Consider the following 17,647-nt stretch of genomic DNA (forward strand, 5'->3'; position numbering starts at 1 on the left):
TTGCTTTGACTACAAGTAATAAACTAAGAAGTCTAGAGGTAAGTCAAGGTGATACAAAACCAGGTGGCTCACTGGTCCCATTGGTTTCATAAAAGACCAGACTTCTACATTTCTTTTCCACCATACTGCTTTTGTCCTCATGGTCACATTACGGTTGCTACAACTCCAGGAATTCCATTCATGTTCCAGGTAGGAAACAAACAAACAAACAAAAGATGTAAGAGGAAGCAGAGATGACAACTATCTCAAAAAGCAAAGTTTTCCCAGAATCTCCAGCAGCCTTTTCTTTCCACCTCAGAAAATATAGTTTAATTGGTTCATTTTTTTAACTGAACACAATATCACTCCAAACAAAATCACCATCTTGTCATTAGTAAAGATTTGAGTGGATACGGGGTAGGCAATGAACAGTGTTTGCCACAAGTACTCATTTCTCAACTTTCCATTAAGCAATTTTTTTTTTTGCCAACAGCTTGAGATTCTTTGTAAATCATAAAAAAACTTCAAACAAACAACTAAATCAAGAATACTAGATGCTGGGGCACCTGGCTGGCTCAGTCAGTGAAGCGGCCAACTCCTGATTTTGGCTCAGGTCCTGATGGCAAGATCCTGGGATGGAGCCCCGGGGTTCAACTCTGAGTTGGGCAGGGAGTCTGCTTGAGATTCTTTCTTTCCCTCTCCCTCGGCCCCTCCCCCCAACACTTGCGCATGCATGTTCTCTCTCTCTTTCTCTAAAATAAATAAAATCTTTAAAAACAAAAAAGAATACCAGATGCTCTGACTTCAGATTTTTAAGCTTAGTCAACATGTACAGCAAAATATGTGTATTTTAAATATAAGCAGAAAATCATTACCTATCAGCTCAAAACCATTATCTATCAGATACTACAAAATACCTCAAAAGGAATCAAACCTTTCCCTGCCCACTGCTAAGTCATTAGCTAGAATATTTCATTTATCTAAAGATCAGCTGCCGAAAATCTTAACTCTTTTCTAAAACACAGCTAAAAGACAGAATGGAAGCAAAAACGTTCAGATCTGTAACATTTACAGTTGACCCTTGGACAATATGGGTTTGAGCTATACAGTCCTACACAGGTTTTCTTCAATAAACACACGGGAAAACTTTTTGGAGATCTGATACAATCTGAAAAAATTCACAGATGAACAGCATAGCCTAGAAATACAGAAAAAAAATTTTTTAAAGGTGTGCTTTGGACGTATGAAATATATGTAGATACTGGTCTATTTTATCATTTACTACCATAAAATATATACAAATCTATAATTTAAAAAAAGTTAAAATTTATCAAAACATCTGCACACACTTACGGACCATAAAGGGCACCACTCACAACCTAAATGTAAAGATGCAGTATTTAAAAAAAAAAAAAGATGCAGTATTAAACATAATTGCATAAAATTAACTTGTAACACTGTAATAATTTCATAGCCACCCCCTGCTGCTACTGTGGTGAGTTCAAGTGTTGCAAGTGTCCACGTAAGATGCCAACCACGTGATGCTCATCACTTCCGCATGAGGAGTCTGTCTCGCCTATGAGTTGCATACAGCAGTAAAACGTAATCTGGGGTGGTTCTCACGTATTTTTCCTCACGTTTAGTCCCATACCGTCAACTCTGAGTAACAACATGGGACCTACACGAAGTGCCAGTAGTGATGCTGGAAGTGCACCCACCAAGAAGGGAACAGTCATGACATCACAAGTCATGAAATCACATGTCAACTGCTTGACACATACCCTAGACTGAGGCCTGCCAGTGCAGCTCCACGCCACTGCAAGAGAAATGAATCCGGCATAAGGACCATTGTAAAAAAAAAAAAAAGAAAAGGAAAGGAAATCTGTTAAGCCATTGCCTCAGCTACGCGACCAGATGTGAAAACTGTGCACTTTTTATGAAATACCTTTTATCTCAGATTGAAAATGCAGCATTTATGTGGGTGCAGAATTGCTGTAAGAAAGGCATACCTATAGAGAGCCTAATACGACTGGAGAAAAAGCAAAGTCATTATGTAATAACTTAAAGAAAAAAAGAGGATGAAGGAACTAAAGTCAGATGATTTAATGCCAGCAAAGGATGGTTTGGTAATTTTAGAAAAAGGTTTGGCTTAATAAATGTCAAGATAACAGGAGAAGCAGCTTCTACTCTCCAACAGGCAGCAGACCACGAGTTTCCAGATACCATTAAGAAAATCACTGAGGAGACAGGAGATCTGCCTGAACAGGTAGGTTGTAAATGCAAGTCGCCTCCCCCACCTCCCAGGAAGAAAAAAAGAGAGAATGCCACAAAGGACATTTATTAGTAAGGAAGAGAAATGAGCATCAGGATTTCAGGAAGGAAGGGACAGGCTAACTTGTACTGTTTTTGTGCAAATGGAGTCAGGTTTATGATCCGATGAAGCCTGAGCCTTGAAGGGAAAAGATAAACACCGGCCTCCAGTTTCTGCGTGGTACAACAAGAAGGCCTGGACAATGAGAACGCTTTTTCTGGATTGGTTCCATCGAAGGTTTGTCTCTGGAGTGAGGAAGTACCTTGCCGCTAAAAGACTGCCTTTTGAAGTTCTTCTGAACAATGACCCTGGCCACCCAGTACCCCATGAGTTCAACGCCAGAGGTGTCAAAGTGGTCTACTTGCCTCCAAACACAACATCTCTAATTCAGCCTCTAGACCGGTGGTCATAGGGACCTTGAAGGCTCATTACACAGCACTCTAAAGGAAAGATTGTTATCACTATGGAAAAGAGATAGAGAGAAGAACATTATGAAAGTCTGGAAATATTCCACTATTGAAGATGCCATCGTCATCATAGGAAAAAGCCATAAAAGCCATCAAGACCAAAACAATAAATTCTTACAGGAGAAAACTGCGTCCAGATGTTGTGCATGATTCACAGGATTTCCGACAGAGCTGATCAAGGAAACCCCTGCTTTCTCTTCCTCCTCAGCCTACTTGGTGTGAGGACAATGAGGATGAAGACCTCCTATGATGACCCACTTCCACTTCATAAACAGTAAATAATCATCATGTCATACAGTTAATAAACGTATCTGTTGTGTATGTGTGTCTTCATGTGAACGTCTAGTAACTGTAGGCAAGAGCTGTGGGCAAAAACTGTCATCATCATCACCTAAGTATTCGTCATGTAGAGCATCGCGCACAAGACTCATATGGAAGAGGATAGCCTAGCCTAAGACAAGCATAAGGTGAGTGATATTTAATATGAAATCAGTAATGTGTTAGTTTCCTTACTGTTTATAATTTTCTTTTCAAAGAATTACATTACAGTATAGTATGCTTGAAGGAACTGCGTTATCAGCCTAGCATCACAGGTAGGTGCTTTTTCTTAAAAAAACTAACAATGTTGCCTATACTGTATTAGGAATATGACCATAACACTGTATGCCATAAAAATTTTAGATGATTTACTCTTAGTGTACAGTCTAGGTTCCCATGAAGCAATCATATTGATTACACTAGGCTACCATAAAGCAATCATACTGCTGCTTTCTTATTATCAATGCATGAATCATTACACCTGATAGGAGTTTCTTTTCCACTTTATCTTTCCATTTCTGACATCTAGTGTTAGTAAGACAAGCTACAATGTTCTGTATAAGACAATAACGATGTAGGTACTCACGGACGATTCATCTTATAAACAGATGATGTACACTTACAGTATCAATACAGAACAGTACTGTAAGTATATTTTCCTTATGATTTTCTTGATAACATTTTCTTTTCTTTAGCTTTATTGTAAGAATACAGTGTATAGTATCTGTAACACACACAATATGTATTAATCGACAGTTTATGTTATTGGTAAGGTTTCCTTCCGGTCAACAGTAGGCTGTTAGTATTCAAGTTTCGAAGAGTCAGAAGTAATATGTAGATTGTCAACTGTGTGGAGTTGGGACCCCTAACCCCCACACTGTTCAAGGTCAACTATTTCAATTAACATTGATCAACTTAACAAATATAACCATAATGTAGAGAATGTTAAAGGTATAATAAGAGGCCAAAGTAAAATGCTAAGAGAATACAAAGGAATGATTAATTCCGACCTAGAAGGGTGAGGGGAGAAAGTTAGGGAATGCTTCCTGGAGGGGTGGCATTGGAGCCTCGTCAGCTGACCTGGTAAGAGAGCTACTTGTTGGAGGAGGGAAGGGACCCGCCATCCTCCTGGAGCAGCGCGTCAGAAACAACAAGCATTCTTCAGAGCTGACACAGAGGCTGCACGGAGAGATCCGGTAAGACAGCTAGAAATACACAATAAGTTCAAATTCCAGGTTCAGAGAAAACTTTCAGAAAGCCATTTCACATAGCAAGGGAAGGATGGAATACAGGGTTAAATGACCAAATACCACATGACCACTCTTCTTCTCACCTTCTCCCACTATCATCTAAAAGTTTTCAAACTTCTTCCCCTGGAATGTAAGCCTCCCGTGCTTGGCTACCTGAGCTCCCCTCTACTGCGTATTTTGCTCAGGGTGCTTGTACGCACTCTCCGCCACTCCACGCCCCAGCTCGCAAGCTTTCTATGCATCCTCGGATACTTGGCTCAAATGAAAACATCGGTCACTTCACTAAGAGTTTAATTCCTCTGCTCTAATTACCAAACGAGGGCCAGTTCCCTGTGGGGTTCCTACGACACTCTGTCTACCATAACACCTATCATACCATTGTAATTACTGACTTTTGTCTCTTGCTATTGCACATGCATTTCTTGAGGCTACTGGATCCTTCCATCTAAGAAGTCATAAGTGTTCAGTGAATGTTTATGAAATAAAATGAGTGAGGAGGCTAGTTTAATAATCTAGAGGAGAGGTATTAAGGCATGAAAGTAGGAACAGAAGGATACCAAAGCTCGTATGTTTTACTAACAGGAGGGATCTTCAGGGTGTCACTCTAAATCTACTCTTCCTTTAAGAATAATTTTTTTATTAACATATAATGCATTATTTGCCCCAGGGGTACAGGTCTGTGAATCGTCAGGTTTACACACTTCACAGCACTCACCATAGCACATACCCTCCCCAATGTCCATCACCCAGCCACCCTCTCCCTACCCCTCACCCCCCAGCTACACTCAGTTTGTTCTGTGAGATTAAGAGTCTCTTAAGGTTTGTCTCCCTCCCGATCCCATCTTGTTTCATTTTTTCCTTCCCTATCCCCCAAACCCCTGCCCTGACTCTCAAAATTCCTCGTATCAGAGAGATCATATAATTGTATTTCTCTGATTGACTTATTTCACTCAGCATAATACCCTCTATCTAGTTCCATCCATGTAATCGCAAATGGCAAGATTTCATTTCTTTTGACGGCTGCATAGTATTCCATTGTATAAGAATAATTTTAATAAACATGGTCATCAGCTTTTGCACCCTACAAAAAAATATTTTAAATAAAGAACCTGAATCATACTTATATTTAGCAGACTTTCGTTTTACAAGATAGGGAAACATGTTATTATTTAAATATTTTTATCCAAACAGACATGAAGCTTTTAAAGGCAAAAACCAGGCCTCTGACTACTACACAGCCACAACGCTTGCATGTGTGCCTCATGTACATTGGAACAGACTGTACAGTTTTACTTGACTCATTCCATGGTACTGAGCCTTCCCAATCCACTCAAGCGTGGCCCTGAAGATGGAGCCTCACCAGGACATTCAAGAGGAAAACTGTGACAGTTTGTGCTTCCACTTAGCATAAATCGCTCACTCCATCCCTTTCTTTGGTCTACAAGAACACGTTGCTTTAACTCTCAGACTAGTTTATCTTAACAAATCTAAACTAGTTTGTCTTATCTTAACTAGTTTATCTTAACTACGCCCAGGCATGGGCAGAGTACACTCTCAGCTGTTTGTTGAATAAATGAGTCAGTCAGTGAATGGAAGAATATCTTTTCTTGTGTCCCCAGTGAACAACACAGTGACCTGCAAATAGTGGACACCTGATAAGGGCTTTAAGAATAAATACATGAGAGACTGATGAATGGACAAACCAGTGAGCATGTGCATGTATATGGGACCCTCTCTCCAATAAGGCAAGAATACTTTTCCAAAGACCCCTTATTCTTTGCTTAGTCTTCCTTCATTTTGCCCAAGGTTGTATTACAAAACACCTATGCCTATCCATTTCAACCATCTTACAAATGTCAATCATTTCCATCGCCTCCCCAATGCATTATTGGAAAAAAGAATGTAGATCCACTAAAATTACCCTTCAAATAACATTACTAGTTCTCTCCTTCCTTTTAACGCTAACTGCTGCAAAATTCTAAGTTTCCTAAAGAACATTAATATGAACTCTTAGCATGTATTTCACTAAGTGCTGGGTAGGTTAGGAAACTTCAACTAAATGACAGAACAGTCATGTGGCAGATATTTTGAAAATTTTAAAGAAAATATTCATGAATATTGCATAATTCCCCTCCTTCCTCAAGATAATCCTTCACCAAACTGTTGAGTCCTATTTATAGTCAAGGAAAACTAATTTATGAAAATTTTCAAACCACTTATCATAACATAAATATTTCATCCCCAACTTTGATACTTTCCTTCACACAGCAATTTTTCCATACTATTTGCTCACATGAATGTGACCAAATACTTTGAAATGTTGCTCTCTCTAATTCATCCAAATCCATACTGTATTTTAAAGAATTTAGTTTAAAAACTCTTTTTATAGGTTATTGTTTCATATTTGTTTATAGAACTTTGTTTTTCTCAGTTCATCAATATTGAAAATTGGTAAAATGTAACAATATTTTACAAAAGGATAAAACTAACAGTAAATACACTAGCTAAATGATTAAAAAACTGTCAGAATAGGTTTGAAAAAAAGAAGTGTCTATGAAAAAAAATCCATATACAATTTGCCTCTGTTTTTCCTGGTCATAGAAAATTCTGCCTGAAAAAAAATAAGAAAAAGAATCTAAGAACCGAAGCTGTTCTACTACTTTAGTATATAGCATCTTTTAGTACTATTTTTTCTATATTCATATGGCATTTCCTATCAAATATGATTATGTTGTGTATGTATATGTATTCTGAAAAACAAGAATATTACTACTTTTTTTCCCTGGGTGTATTCCAAGTAATTATGATTATGACCAAAAACTTATAAACTAGAAGAAACATTCCAATAAAAAAAAAAAATCCATCTGTAAAGGTTAAACCATATGAATCTGACATTTTCAAACAGATTGCAGTTAAATTAACTAATTTATATTCCTTTGAATTAGTAAAAGCAGTCGGCTTTTTTTAATGCCTAATTGTTAGAATCCTGCTATTCAGAGATAGGAAGACAGTACTTTTTATTATAGAACAAAAAGAAGAAATAAAGTAGAAAACAGGGGGTAATTGTAAAGTATCCTAAATATTATTTTTTCAAAGGTAAATGACAACAGTTTCTCTGCCTTTTGACATGCATTTTTGTCCATTTAAATACCATGTCCTTCCATAAAATGAGGAAAGACAAGATGGGCTAGGGTTTCTTTCAGCTGTAGTACTCTACATGTGGCTAATTATAGTATATGTCACAATATCATTTCATACCTTCACCCCAAATAATGTTGCACAAGACTTAAGGAATCTCATAAGATCTACTTCAAACATAGATCATCTCAAGTTTTTTTAAAAATCCAAGATAATCTGTATTTTATATTATCTGAGGTATATTTATGCTATTTGAATCATATGAAGACAGAATGCTACATCTTTTACATGTGAAAAAGCTGATACACAAATTTATCAACGGACTGATTTTAAATCATAGATTAAATTCATGAAACTGACAGCATTATAAACTAAGTTTATAAACTTATATTTGTTAAATCAATTCCTAATTGTCATTTTGGAGAGTTACTATTTCGAATGTTTAAAAAAGCAAAAACACAACTACTTCTTCAAAAGTATATCTGCATTAGTTCATTTTAAGATCTGTAAGTCAGATGTGCAACTTGGGTTCTGAAAATGGATTTCAACATATCCCAAACTGACACAGGCTAAAATATAAAACTATCTTAAATATAAGCAGCATTGATTAAGCATATAATCCTAAACAGAAAAAAGTAACTATTCACTGAAAAAGGCAAAAAAAAAAAACACCCTACCATTCAGTGGCTGAATTAATATTTGTAACTATTATTTCATCAGCTGGCCACACAAACAAGAACCATCTAGTTCTTTTACCCTGCTACAGGCAGAATCCTAGCTTGTTCCTTTCTGATTTCTGCCATGAACATTTGTATTTTAAAATTAAGAAGAGGATTACATAAATTATTCTCCCTCCTCCAAAATACATAATAAAAGAGGATTTTTCCAGTGTGAAAAATACGACTGCAGTAGATATGTCATAACCTCTCCTTACTCTTCATCCCTTTTAATAAGAAGATATGCTTCTAATTTGCCATTTAAAAATCGGAATAATAAGACGGGTTTACAGTTATGCCATTACCTGATCCTTTTCAGTACCATTATATAAGAAGAGCAAAAAACCTCAAAACTCCTTTTTTATAAAGCTGTTCTTTAGGTCGATATTTGTAAAAACCCCTGAGTGCTCCGGCTGTTCATTCTGACGATGTTCCTACCTTCCTTCACTCGGGCTGCTTTTTGCCTCAATGGTGTCACCAGCTCCTTCACAATCTGCAAGACTTGAATCATTGCTAGTTAACAAGCCAAAGACTCCACTGCTTCTTCCAGAAATCCAACAGGTTTCATCACCACGAGCTCACGGATGTCTCTGCTTTCAGGAAGCTCCGGCAGGAGCACAGTTGAACTTCAGAGAAACACATTACATGCTTTGCTTAGCTACCCGTGCAGGCTGGGAAGCAGTTAGTAAGAACCAAACGGAAGGATAGGCTGTATCTTCTTGAAATGGATTCAAAGTGATTTCAGCACATATGAAAACCACCATCCTCAAAGTCCAAATGTATCATTTTACAAAGCATTAACTGGTTATAAACAAAACAAAATGTGGGTGATCTGCTGCAAATCACCAAGCACAGTGAATGAAAACATTTTCCCACAAAAGTCATGACAGGAGAAAACAAAGTGCTATGCTATAAATTCTCATAGAGCTGATCACAGATGCTATGTGCAAGTTTTTAAAAGCACTCAGTAGTCAACCAAAATACCCTGCACTGCAAAGCCTTAATACTTTTTTCCCATTTCTCAAAAATCTCATATTTGAAATGCAGAAAGTAAAATGCGGATAAAAATAAAGCACTATCTGGCTAACTCCAAGCTCCCAGGTCTGCCTAACAGATATGAAACTTCAAGAACTATCCTATAAATTCCTTGCCCTCCTCCTCACACAGACACCTCTGACTGACATCCTAGTCCCTGAGGAGAAGTCTACATTCATGCTTCACTCTAGAAATTCCTAAAGGGTTTGTAAATTCGCTGGCCTCACCAGAAGCGGCATGGGCGAGATTTTTCAAATCGAGCATAACCACCATTCTCACCACTCGGTTTTCAACAACCAAGTTGCACCAATGCTGTTAATATTGAATACCTTCAATACATATTCTGTTTACCACACAGTCAAAGTCAACCTAGAGGCTTAACTAAGAGAGAACTGACATCGGGTTCATGTCATTAAATGTTCTGTTTATTAAAGTGAATCTCCACCAGCAATTTGTTCCCCTTACCATACTGCCAACCTGTCCTCCTAGTTTTCCTTCCTTCCCGTTCATCATTTTGATATTCTTAATGTATCATTACATAATGGATCCCGGAGGAAACCAAAGGCATTACCTTTGCCTACACACTTAAAGGCTTATTTGTTATTTTCCCATTTTCCAATTGGACAACCGAGGTACACAGTCAACCAGGGTTGGAAGTAAAACACAGAATCCAAAACTCCAAGACTTCTGCTTTCTCTGGTATCACGCCTTTCCTGTCAAAATGGATAGCTTTAAAATTCAGGGTGAAGTTTTCAGCTCTTCAAAAAAGAGGTGCTATAACATGTACATATATATCCGCCCATAATGTATTCTCCATATGGGCGGTAATTTAAGACATCAGATTACAGATCCATGGCAGTGAGAAACTGTTTGCAAATGGAGGACAAAACTGGGCAATTGTCCTAACTACCTGTTATCTTTAAAGAGGAAATCTGTACTTGCAAACTAAATCAGAAAGTTCAGAGGAGTCAATGACCAAGTTTCAAACCTCAAATCAAAACTGTGCTCTTTGGACTCCCTCTGCAGACCCACTACAAACAAATCAACATTTAAATCAAGTTCCCCCAGGTCTTTCTACCCTTGGCCCCATCTCCCAGGACAGTTCAGAACATGAAATAGATGTTAGGTATACACTGACTTTATTTTCATGTCTTTGCATTTCCAGCTCCAGAAAAATCACTTCCACTTTTCTAGAAAAACATAATGTTTTTGAAAGTTACTTTCTGTTAGCTTTGCTCTCTCCCACTGTATCTCTCCTTCCATGCAGGGAGGGGGATCTATAGGGCATTATCTTCGGTCAACTCTCTCCTCCAGATCTCTGACCAATAAAGAGAAGACCACCTATATTCATGTTTCCACAAATTTCAATTATCATCACCCCCATCTCCCTGATAACAGTATTAGTTTCAAAAATGAAAATCGCAATCAGTTTGACTCACTACTGTCAGTCCTTAACTTCTGCTGAGCAACCAATAGTTTTTTTTGTTTCTCTCATTCTCTTCTCATTTTTTTTTTATCACATGTTGCAACAGTAAATGTATCTGACTACATATAATAGAGTAGATATAACCAAGTTGTAGTCTAAACTGTCAAGATCAGGGCACCTGGGTGGCCTCAGTTAAGCTTCTGCCTTCGGCTCAGGTCATAATCCCAGGGTCCTGGGATCGAGTCCCGTATCGGCCTCCCTGCCTAAAGGAGTCTGCTTCTCCTTCTACCCCTCCTCCCTGCTCATGATCTCTATCTCTCACACACTCTCTCTCTCAAATTAATTAATTAAATCTTTAAAAAAAATGAATAAATAAAAATAAAATGTCAAGATCGGGAGAGCTGGATTGCTCAGTCAGTTAAGCATCTGCCTTTAGCTCAGGTCATGATCCCAGGGTTCTGGGACCGAGTCCCACATCGGGCTCCTACTCAGCGGGGAGCCTGCTTCTCCCTCAGCCTGCTGCTCCCCCTACTTGTGCACTCTCACTCTCTCTCTCTGACAAATAAATAGTTTTTTTAAATGCCAAGATTATGAAAGGCAAAGAAAAACAAAGGAACTATTATAGTTCAAAGGAAATTCAAGAGTCAGGTTAACTAGAATGAACACGTGATGCCAGGTTAGATACTGGACCAGGGACAAGGGAAAATGTGTGACATTTGGGGACAACTCGTAAAGTGTGAACACCATCTACAGCTTATCGGTGTTAATTTCCTGACTATTACCATTGCACTGTAACAGAACATCCTGGATTTTAAGAATACACCCTGAAGCATTTAGGGGTAAATATTTCAATTTACCCCCTACGGGTCCAGAAAAAAAATTATATTAATACAGAATGAGAAAATAAATGTGGTAAAATCTTAGCATTTGGCAAATCCAGGTAAAGGAATAAGAGAATTGTTGTGTCACTCTTACAACACTTTCCTAAGTCTGAAATTATTTCAAAATAAACTTAAATTCTGAGTACTTTGCCCCAATCTATGTATATGTATTTGTTTATAAAGGGTATATATTCATATTTATGTATACTGAAATCATACAAAGGAGAAGATTTTTAAAGGCTCAGATAATATAAAAGAGAATTCCACATTTGTAAAAACGCTCTGTTAAGTCTGTGTATGTGTATCTACACATACACACATTTATATGCATTCTCATATGCTTCCTTTGCCCCAAAGTTCATTCTGCATCCTCCTGGAATGCAAACTGTGAAAACACACATACCTCTGGGCTTACTCTGGCATGGGCACTCTTCAAAGAATTAATTTCCAGATCCTTAACTTGTACATGTACTCATCACTACAGCTGAGCTGCTTGAGGAGACGCAGGCAGCAGGGGGCCGTCTCCATCTCCCTTGATGCAATCACCTTTGACCCACTTCACAAGAAAAAGGCCAACCCTCAGGCACCTCATTGTGGCACAGTGCTCCAAGAGGAGAAACATGGGAGATGGGGAACAAAAATAACCCAACGATTCCTTTAATCAAAGCACAGTAAGTAACATCAGCTAAAAATTCATTTAAAGTAAATAATTATTCATCAAAATTCATCATATACTTGTTTTAACAAAGTACATTAGGAAAGATCTCTGTGAGGAAAGTAGAATGGATACAGAATTTCAGAGAGAAGTATATAAAATCTCTGGCTACTAAGGCATAGCTTGTTTATTTCTTTTCTTTTCTTTCTTTTTTTTTTTTTTTTTAAAGAGAGAGAAAACATCCACAATGGGAAGAATCTTAAACAGATTCCACACCCAGCACAGAGCCAGACACCGGGCTTGATCTCACGACCCTGGAATCATGACCTAAGCTGAAATCAAAATCAGACACCTAACCAACTGAGCCACCCAGGCACCCCTTCCTTCTTCACTTTTCAACTGGATGGCCCTGGGTTATCAAACCACTGTGGAAATCAAACCCTACTAGATACACTTATAAGAGGAATGTGATAGTTTTGCTAATCTATTATTTTTCCTTACTGGCCCTCTGGCACAAAGAATTGGTTTAATCACATTCCTTGGATCTTATCATGGGTCCGTGCATGGCCTGGTTTTACTTATGAATTCAATTATTTATTTTTAATAATACACCACAATGCAACCACTCAAAAACAAAACAAAACAAACAAAAAACTAGGACATTAACAATAATCTGCATTTAATCTACAGTCCCCCCAACCAGTAACCCACCCTCCTGCTTCAACCCAAAGTAACAAGCATTCTAAATCCAGGGGAAAAAAAGAGTTTCTAATAAAACTCCCTTGATTCCCTTGATTTCCCTTGTATCAATCGATCTAATATTATCTCCCCCCCCCCATCTTACACACAAAACCACACATGGACCCCTGTGATGCTGTCTGGTTGTTCCAAACTTTATAAAAAGGCTATCACAGTTCATGTTATCTTTGAGGAGTTATATTTTTTCTTAAATATTGAGACCAGTGGTTTTCAATCTTTACTACACATTGAAAACCCCTGGGAAGTTTTAAAAAGTATGATGCCTTGGTCCATCTACAGGGATCTGGACTTCACTGTCCCAGGTACAGCCCAAACATCATAAACTTTAAAGGTTCCCTCAAATGATCCTAACATTCAGCCAAGGACCACTGTTCTAGAAGAATGACATAGGGAAAGTTAATGTGTACAACTAAACATGAAAGGTCCAAATATTATGATTCCACTATTACTATTCCACTATTACAGAATTATACACACGTGCACGTGTGCATGCACACACACACACAGAGAAAGATGTATGCACAAAGAAAAAATACCAAAATGTTACCAACCACTTTTCCTCTGAACAGTGGCATTATAGATCAATTTTCACTGTCTTCATTTTACTATACTTTTCTACACAGAACACATTTTACTATTTAAAAAAATGAATTATATTTTGGTTTTTAAATATTCCATATCATCTCACCAAAAAGGATACACAGATGGCAAGTTAGCGTATGAAGAGAGTTGGTTCAACATCACATGTCATTAGGAAATTTCAAATTAAGACACTGCCATAGCCCTACACATCTATTAGAATGACTATAATGTAAAACAACTGACAACACAAATGCTACCAAAGATGTGGAGGAATAGGAATTCTCATTCACTGCTGGCAGGAATACAAAATGATACAGACACTGTGGAAAACAGTTTGGTGGTTTCTTACAAAACTAAACAAACACCATTTTATGCAACAATCGTATTCTTTGTTATTGACCCAAATCAGTTAAAAACGTAAATCCACACAAAAACCTGTAGACAAATGTTTACAGCAGTTTTTTATCTGTAATTGCTAGAATTTGGAAGCAATCACATGTTCTTCAGAGCATGAATGGACAGACAAACTCCTACATCTAGGTTATGGAATACTGTTCAGCAGTAAAAGGAAATGAGCTATTGAGACACACACACACACACACACACACACACACCCATGGAGGAACTTTAAATGTTAAGTAAAGAAAGCCCATCTGAAATGGCTACATAGTGTACGATTCTAATTATATGACATTCTGGAAAAAGCAAACCTATGGAGACAGTAAAATGATTAATAGTTGCCAGGGAGAGGAAGAGAAGGATGAATGGGGGGGGGGCCACCGGGAATTTTTATGGTAGAGAAACTACTCTGTATGCTACTGTAATGGTAGATACACGTCATTATACATTTGTCAAAACCCATAAAACGTACAACACCAATAGTGACCCTTCATTTAATCTATGGACTTTAACAAGAATGCACTGATACTGTCTCATCAACTGCCATAAATGAATCATACAAATGCAAGATGTTAGTAACAGAGGAAACCGGGAAGGTGGGAGTATTCTTAGGGGATATGAGAGAACACCTAGCAGTTTCCACTCCTTTTCTGTAAACCTAAAAGTGTTCTAAAACATAGTCTCTGAAAATCTTATTTAATATGTACTTCATAATCTATATCTGAGACAATGCAACGATAAATCCAAAAGTACAGAGTTTAACTGAAGTGCTTAAGACAAAAACATTGCTACACATGAGAGCTCCAATGTGGCTCCGTAGACGAGAAATAGAATACGTGCTCTCCCAATGGACTACCTGCAACCAGCTGTGAGCTAGTTCTTTTTTGCCAAGAAAAATTCTTTCTTCAATCTTGTTTCCTATGTTTGTATTTTTGTTAAAAATGGCCACCCTCAAAACCACAAACTTTAGACAACCCCCGAAAGCTTCCTCCCCATCACTTCCCAATCCAGCATTCCCAGAGTGGGGCAAAGGGAAGAAGCCGGGGAGGGCCCAGAATGAGACAAGAAGAGCACAGGGAGAAGTGCCATAGGCGGTAGGGTAGGAGTGCTCCAGGTTATGTCACTTTCCTTTCTCCCAATGAAAATACAAAGCCAAAGTCAACTTCTTTCTGCTCAAAAGGGATCAAAAACAGGAATTATGTGTCAAATGATATAAAGAAAAATCAACTAGGCAGAGGAAAGAAATCTTTTTCTACCATTCCTCACTCACCAACAAAACAAAACAAAACACCAGGAAAAGAAAGAAAACAAGATTGACTTTGATCTCATTTCTTTTCTTTCTCTCATTCATTTAATAAAACCATAAACAAATTCACTGGACCATCTTTCTTGGCCCCACGTGAAAAGAAATTTGGAGAATCAGTATATCTTAAAACAAAATTATAATATTATTCCCCACAAATAACACTGTAGATAATTCAGACCAACACCCTAGAATCTTAAAGAATTACAAACTAATTTAAAAGGTCTCTATCGGGGCGCCTGGGTGGCTCAGTGGGTTAAAGCCTCTGCCTTCGGCTCCGGTCATGATCTTAGGGTCCTAGGATCGAGCCCCGAGTAGGGCTCTCTGCTCAGCAGGGAGCCTGCTTCCTCCTCTCTCTCTGCCTGCCTCTCTGCCTGCTTGTGGTCTCTGTCTATCAAATAAATAAATAAAAATCTTTAAAAAAAAATAAAGGTCTCTATCTTCTTTCTGTAAATATACATCTCTAATAGTTATTCTTATTACTAAAATAATGCAGGTTCACAATAGAAAATAAGTATATGAAAACAAACCCAAAGAAAATAAAATCTCTCAGGTACCTGGGTAGCTCAGTTGGTTAAGCAGCTGCCTTCCGCTTAGGTCATGATCCTGGAGTCCCAGAATAGGTCACCATCAGGCTCCCTGCTCAGCAGGGAGTCTGTCTCTCCCTCTGACCCTGTCCCCTCTCGTGCTCTCTCTCACTCATTCTCTCTCTCTCTTTCAAATAAATAAATAAATAATCTCTTTTAAAAAAATTTTTAAATAAATAAATAAAATAAAATCTCTCTTAGACCTATACCATACAGAGACTACCTTTTAGACTTACCCGTATATTTTTTGGTTGCTTTTACAAAAATGAGGTAACATTATATATACTGGTTTGGAATCGGTATGTTTTCACACTTTAGAATGCTTCATCAACAACTTTTTTCTAAAATAAACACAGACAAGGATATTTGTACTGTGTTTTGTCCAAAAAATTTCTTGATCATATGAATAACATCTTTTCATTCTTGGCAATGATTTAGGGTTTTTTCTACACACTTTTCAGAAAACTGTTTTGGCTTTCCTGGAAATATATTTTAGAATTAAACTACTGTCAGTTTTTCCAGAACATGTAGATAAATGAGGGGAAAAAAATGTGAGAGGCCACACTTGTTGTGACAAAAACGATCTGTAAATAGGACGTCAACTGACCAGCAAATAGAAAAAGGCTTTTGAATATCAAACCATAAACCCATTTCTGACCAGTCTCCTCTTGGGTTAATAAATCAGCTTAATATACTTCATTCCTTTGTCATTCTACTTAGCTTTTACAGGTGGGATATAAACACTTTGTTCTACAATTTTGAAAACCAATCACTATAAACTCATCAATATGGAATAAAATGTATGTTGATTATAAAAATAAACGTTGTTGACTTTTGTCCATATCCCTTTTTCCATACCAAGTATCTATAATATTTTCTGTCTAAATAGTGCTGAGGTGCTCTTAACAGTAATTCCTAATAATTTATATGGGGTATTTAAAAATTAACACTGTCAAAGAGAAGCAACTATCTTTGCAGGTTTTTTCACAGGAAAAAAAAGTAAGATAAAATTAAAAAAGATAGGAAGGTAAAATGTCCTGAAGTTGGGATGCCTGGGTGGCTCAGTTGGTTGGACAACTGCCTTCAGCTCAGGTCATGATCCCGGAGTCCTGGGATCGAGTCCCGCATTGGGTTCCCAGCTCCACGGGGAGTCTGCTTCTCCCTCTGACCTTCTCCTCGCTCATGCTCTCTCTCGCTTTCTCTCTCTCAAATAAATAAATAAAATCTTTAAAAATAAAATAAAATAAAATAAAAATGTCCTGAAGTTGCACTATGTGGAAAGAGCCACAGAATATGTGTTACGGATGACATTATCCCTCTTTCACATAATCTCAAAGCATATTAGACGGCAGTAACTGTTTATGAACGAAAGTAACTGTATTAATGTAATTAAGTTAGAAGTTCTTTCAAACCCAGTTTTTTTTTTAAGATTTTATTTATTTATTTCACAGAGAGAGATCACAAGTAGGCAGAGAGGCAGGCAGAGAGAGAGATAGAGGAGGAAGCAGGTTCTCCGCCGAGCAGAGAGCCCGATGCGGGACTCGATCCCAGGACCCTGAGATCATGACCCGAGCCGAAGGCAGAGGCTTAACCCACTGAGCCACCCAGGCGCCCCTCAAACCCAGTTTTTAAAGGTATTTTATAAAAGGGCAATTCATTCTGCTTATAACAAGCAGCCAAGAAACCTCAGTAGCTTGGTAGAAGCTTCTGTACTGGGGCGCCTGGGTGGCCCAGTGGGTTAAGCCTCTGCCTTCAGCTCAGGTCATGATCTCAGGGTCCTGGGATCGAGCCCTGCATCGGGCTCTCTGCTCAGCAAGGAGCCTGCTTCCTCCTCTATCTCT

General features: G+C 38.0%; 1 protein-coding gene across 1 annotated transcript in view; it reads right to left on the bottom strand.

Annotated features, from left to right (window-relative positions):
* The window catches only part of LOC111158619 (USP6 N-terminal like), a 141,077-nt gene extending 132,387 nt beyond the window's left edge, over positions 1-8,690 (bottom strand). Inside the window, exon 1 of the mRNA XM_022520758.1 lies at positions 8,618-8,690. Within this exon, the coding sequence (XP_022376466.1) occupies positions 8,618-8,690 (73 nt within the window). The remainder of the gene's footprint in view (positions 1-8,617) is intronic.
* Positions 8,691-17,647: the final 8,957 nt, after the last annotated feature.

The sequence above is a fragment of the Enhydra lutris genome, unplaced genomic scaffold, assembly GCF_002288905.1.
Source record: "Enhydra lutris kenyoni isolate GAN:26980312 unplaced genomic scaffold, ASM228890v2 scaffoldscaffold61, whole genome shotgun sequence".
Classification (NCBI taxonomy): Eukaryota; Metazoa; Chordata; class Mammalia; order Carnivora; family Mustelidae; genus Enhydra; species Enhydra lutris.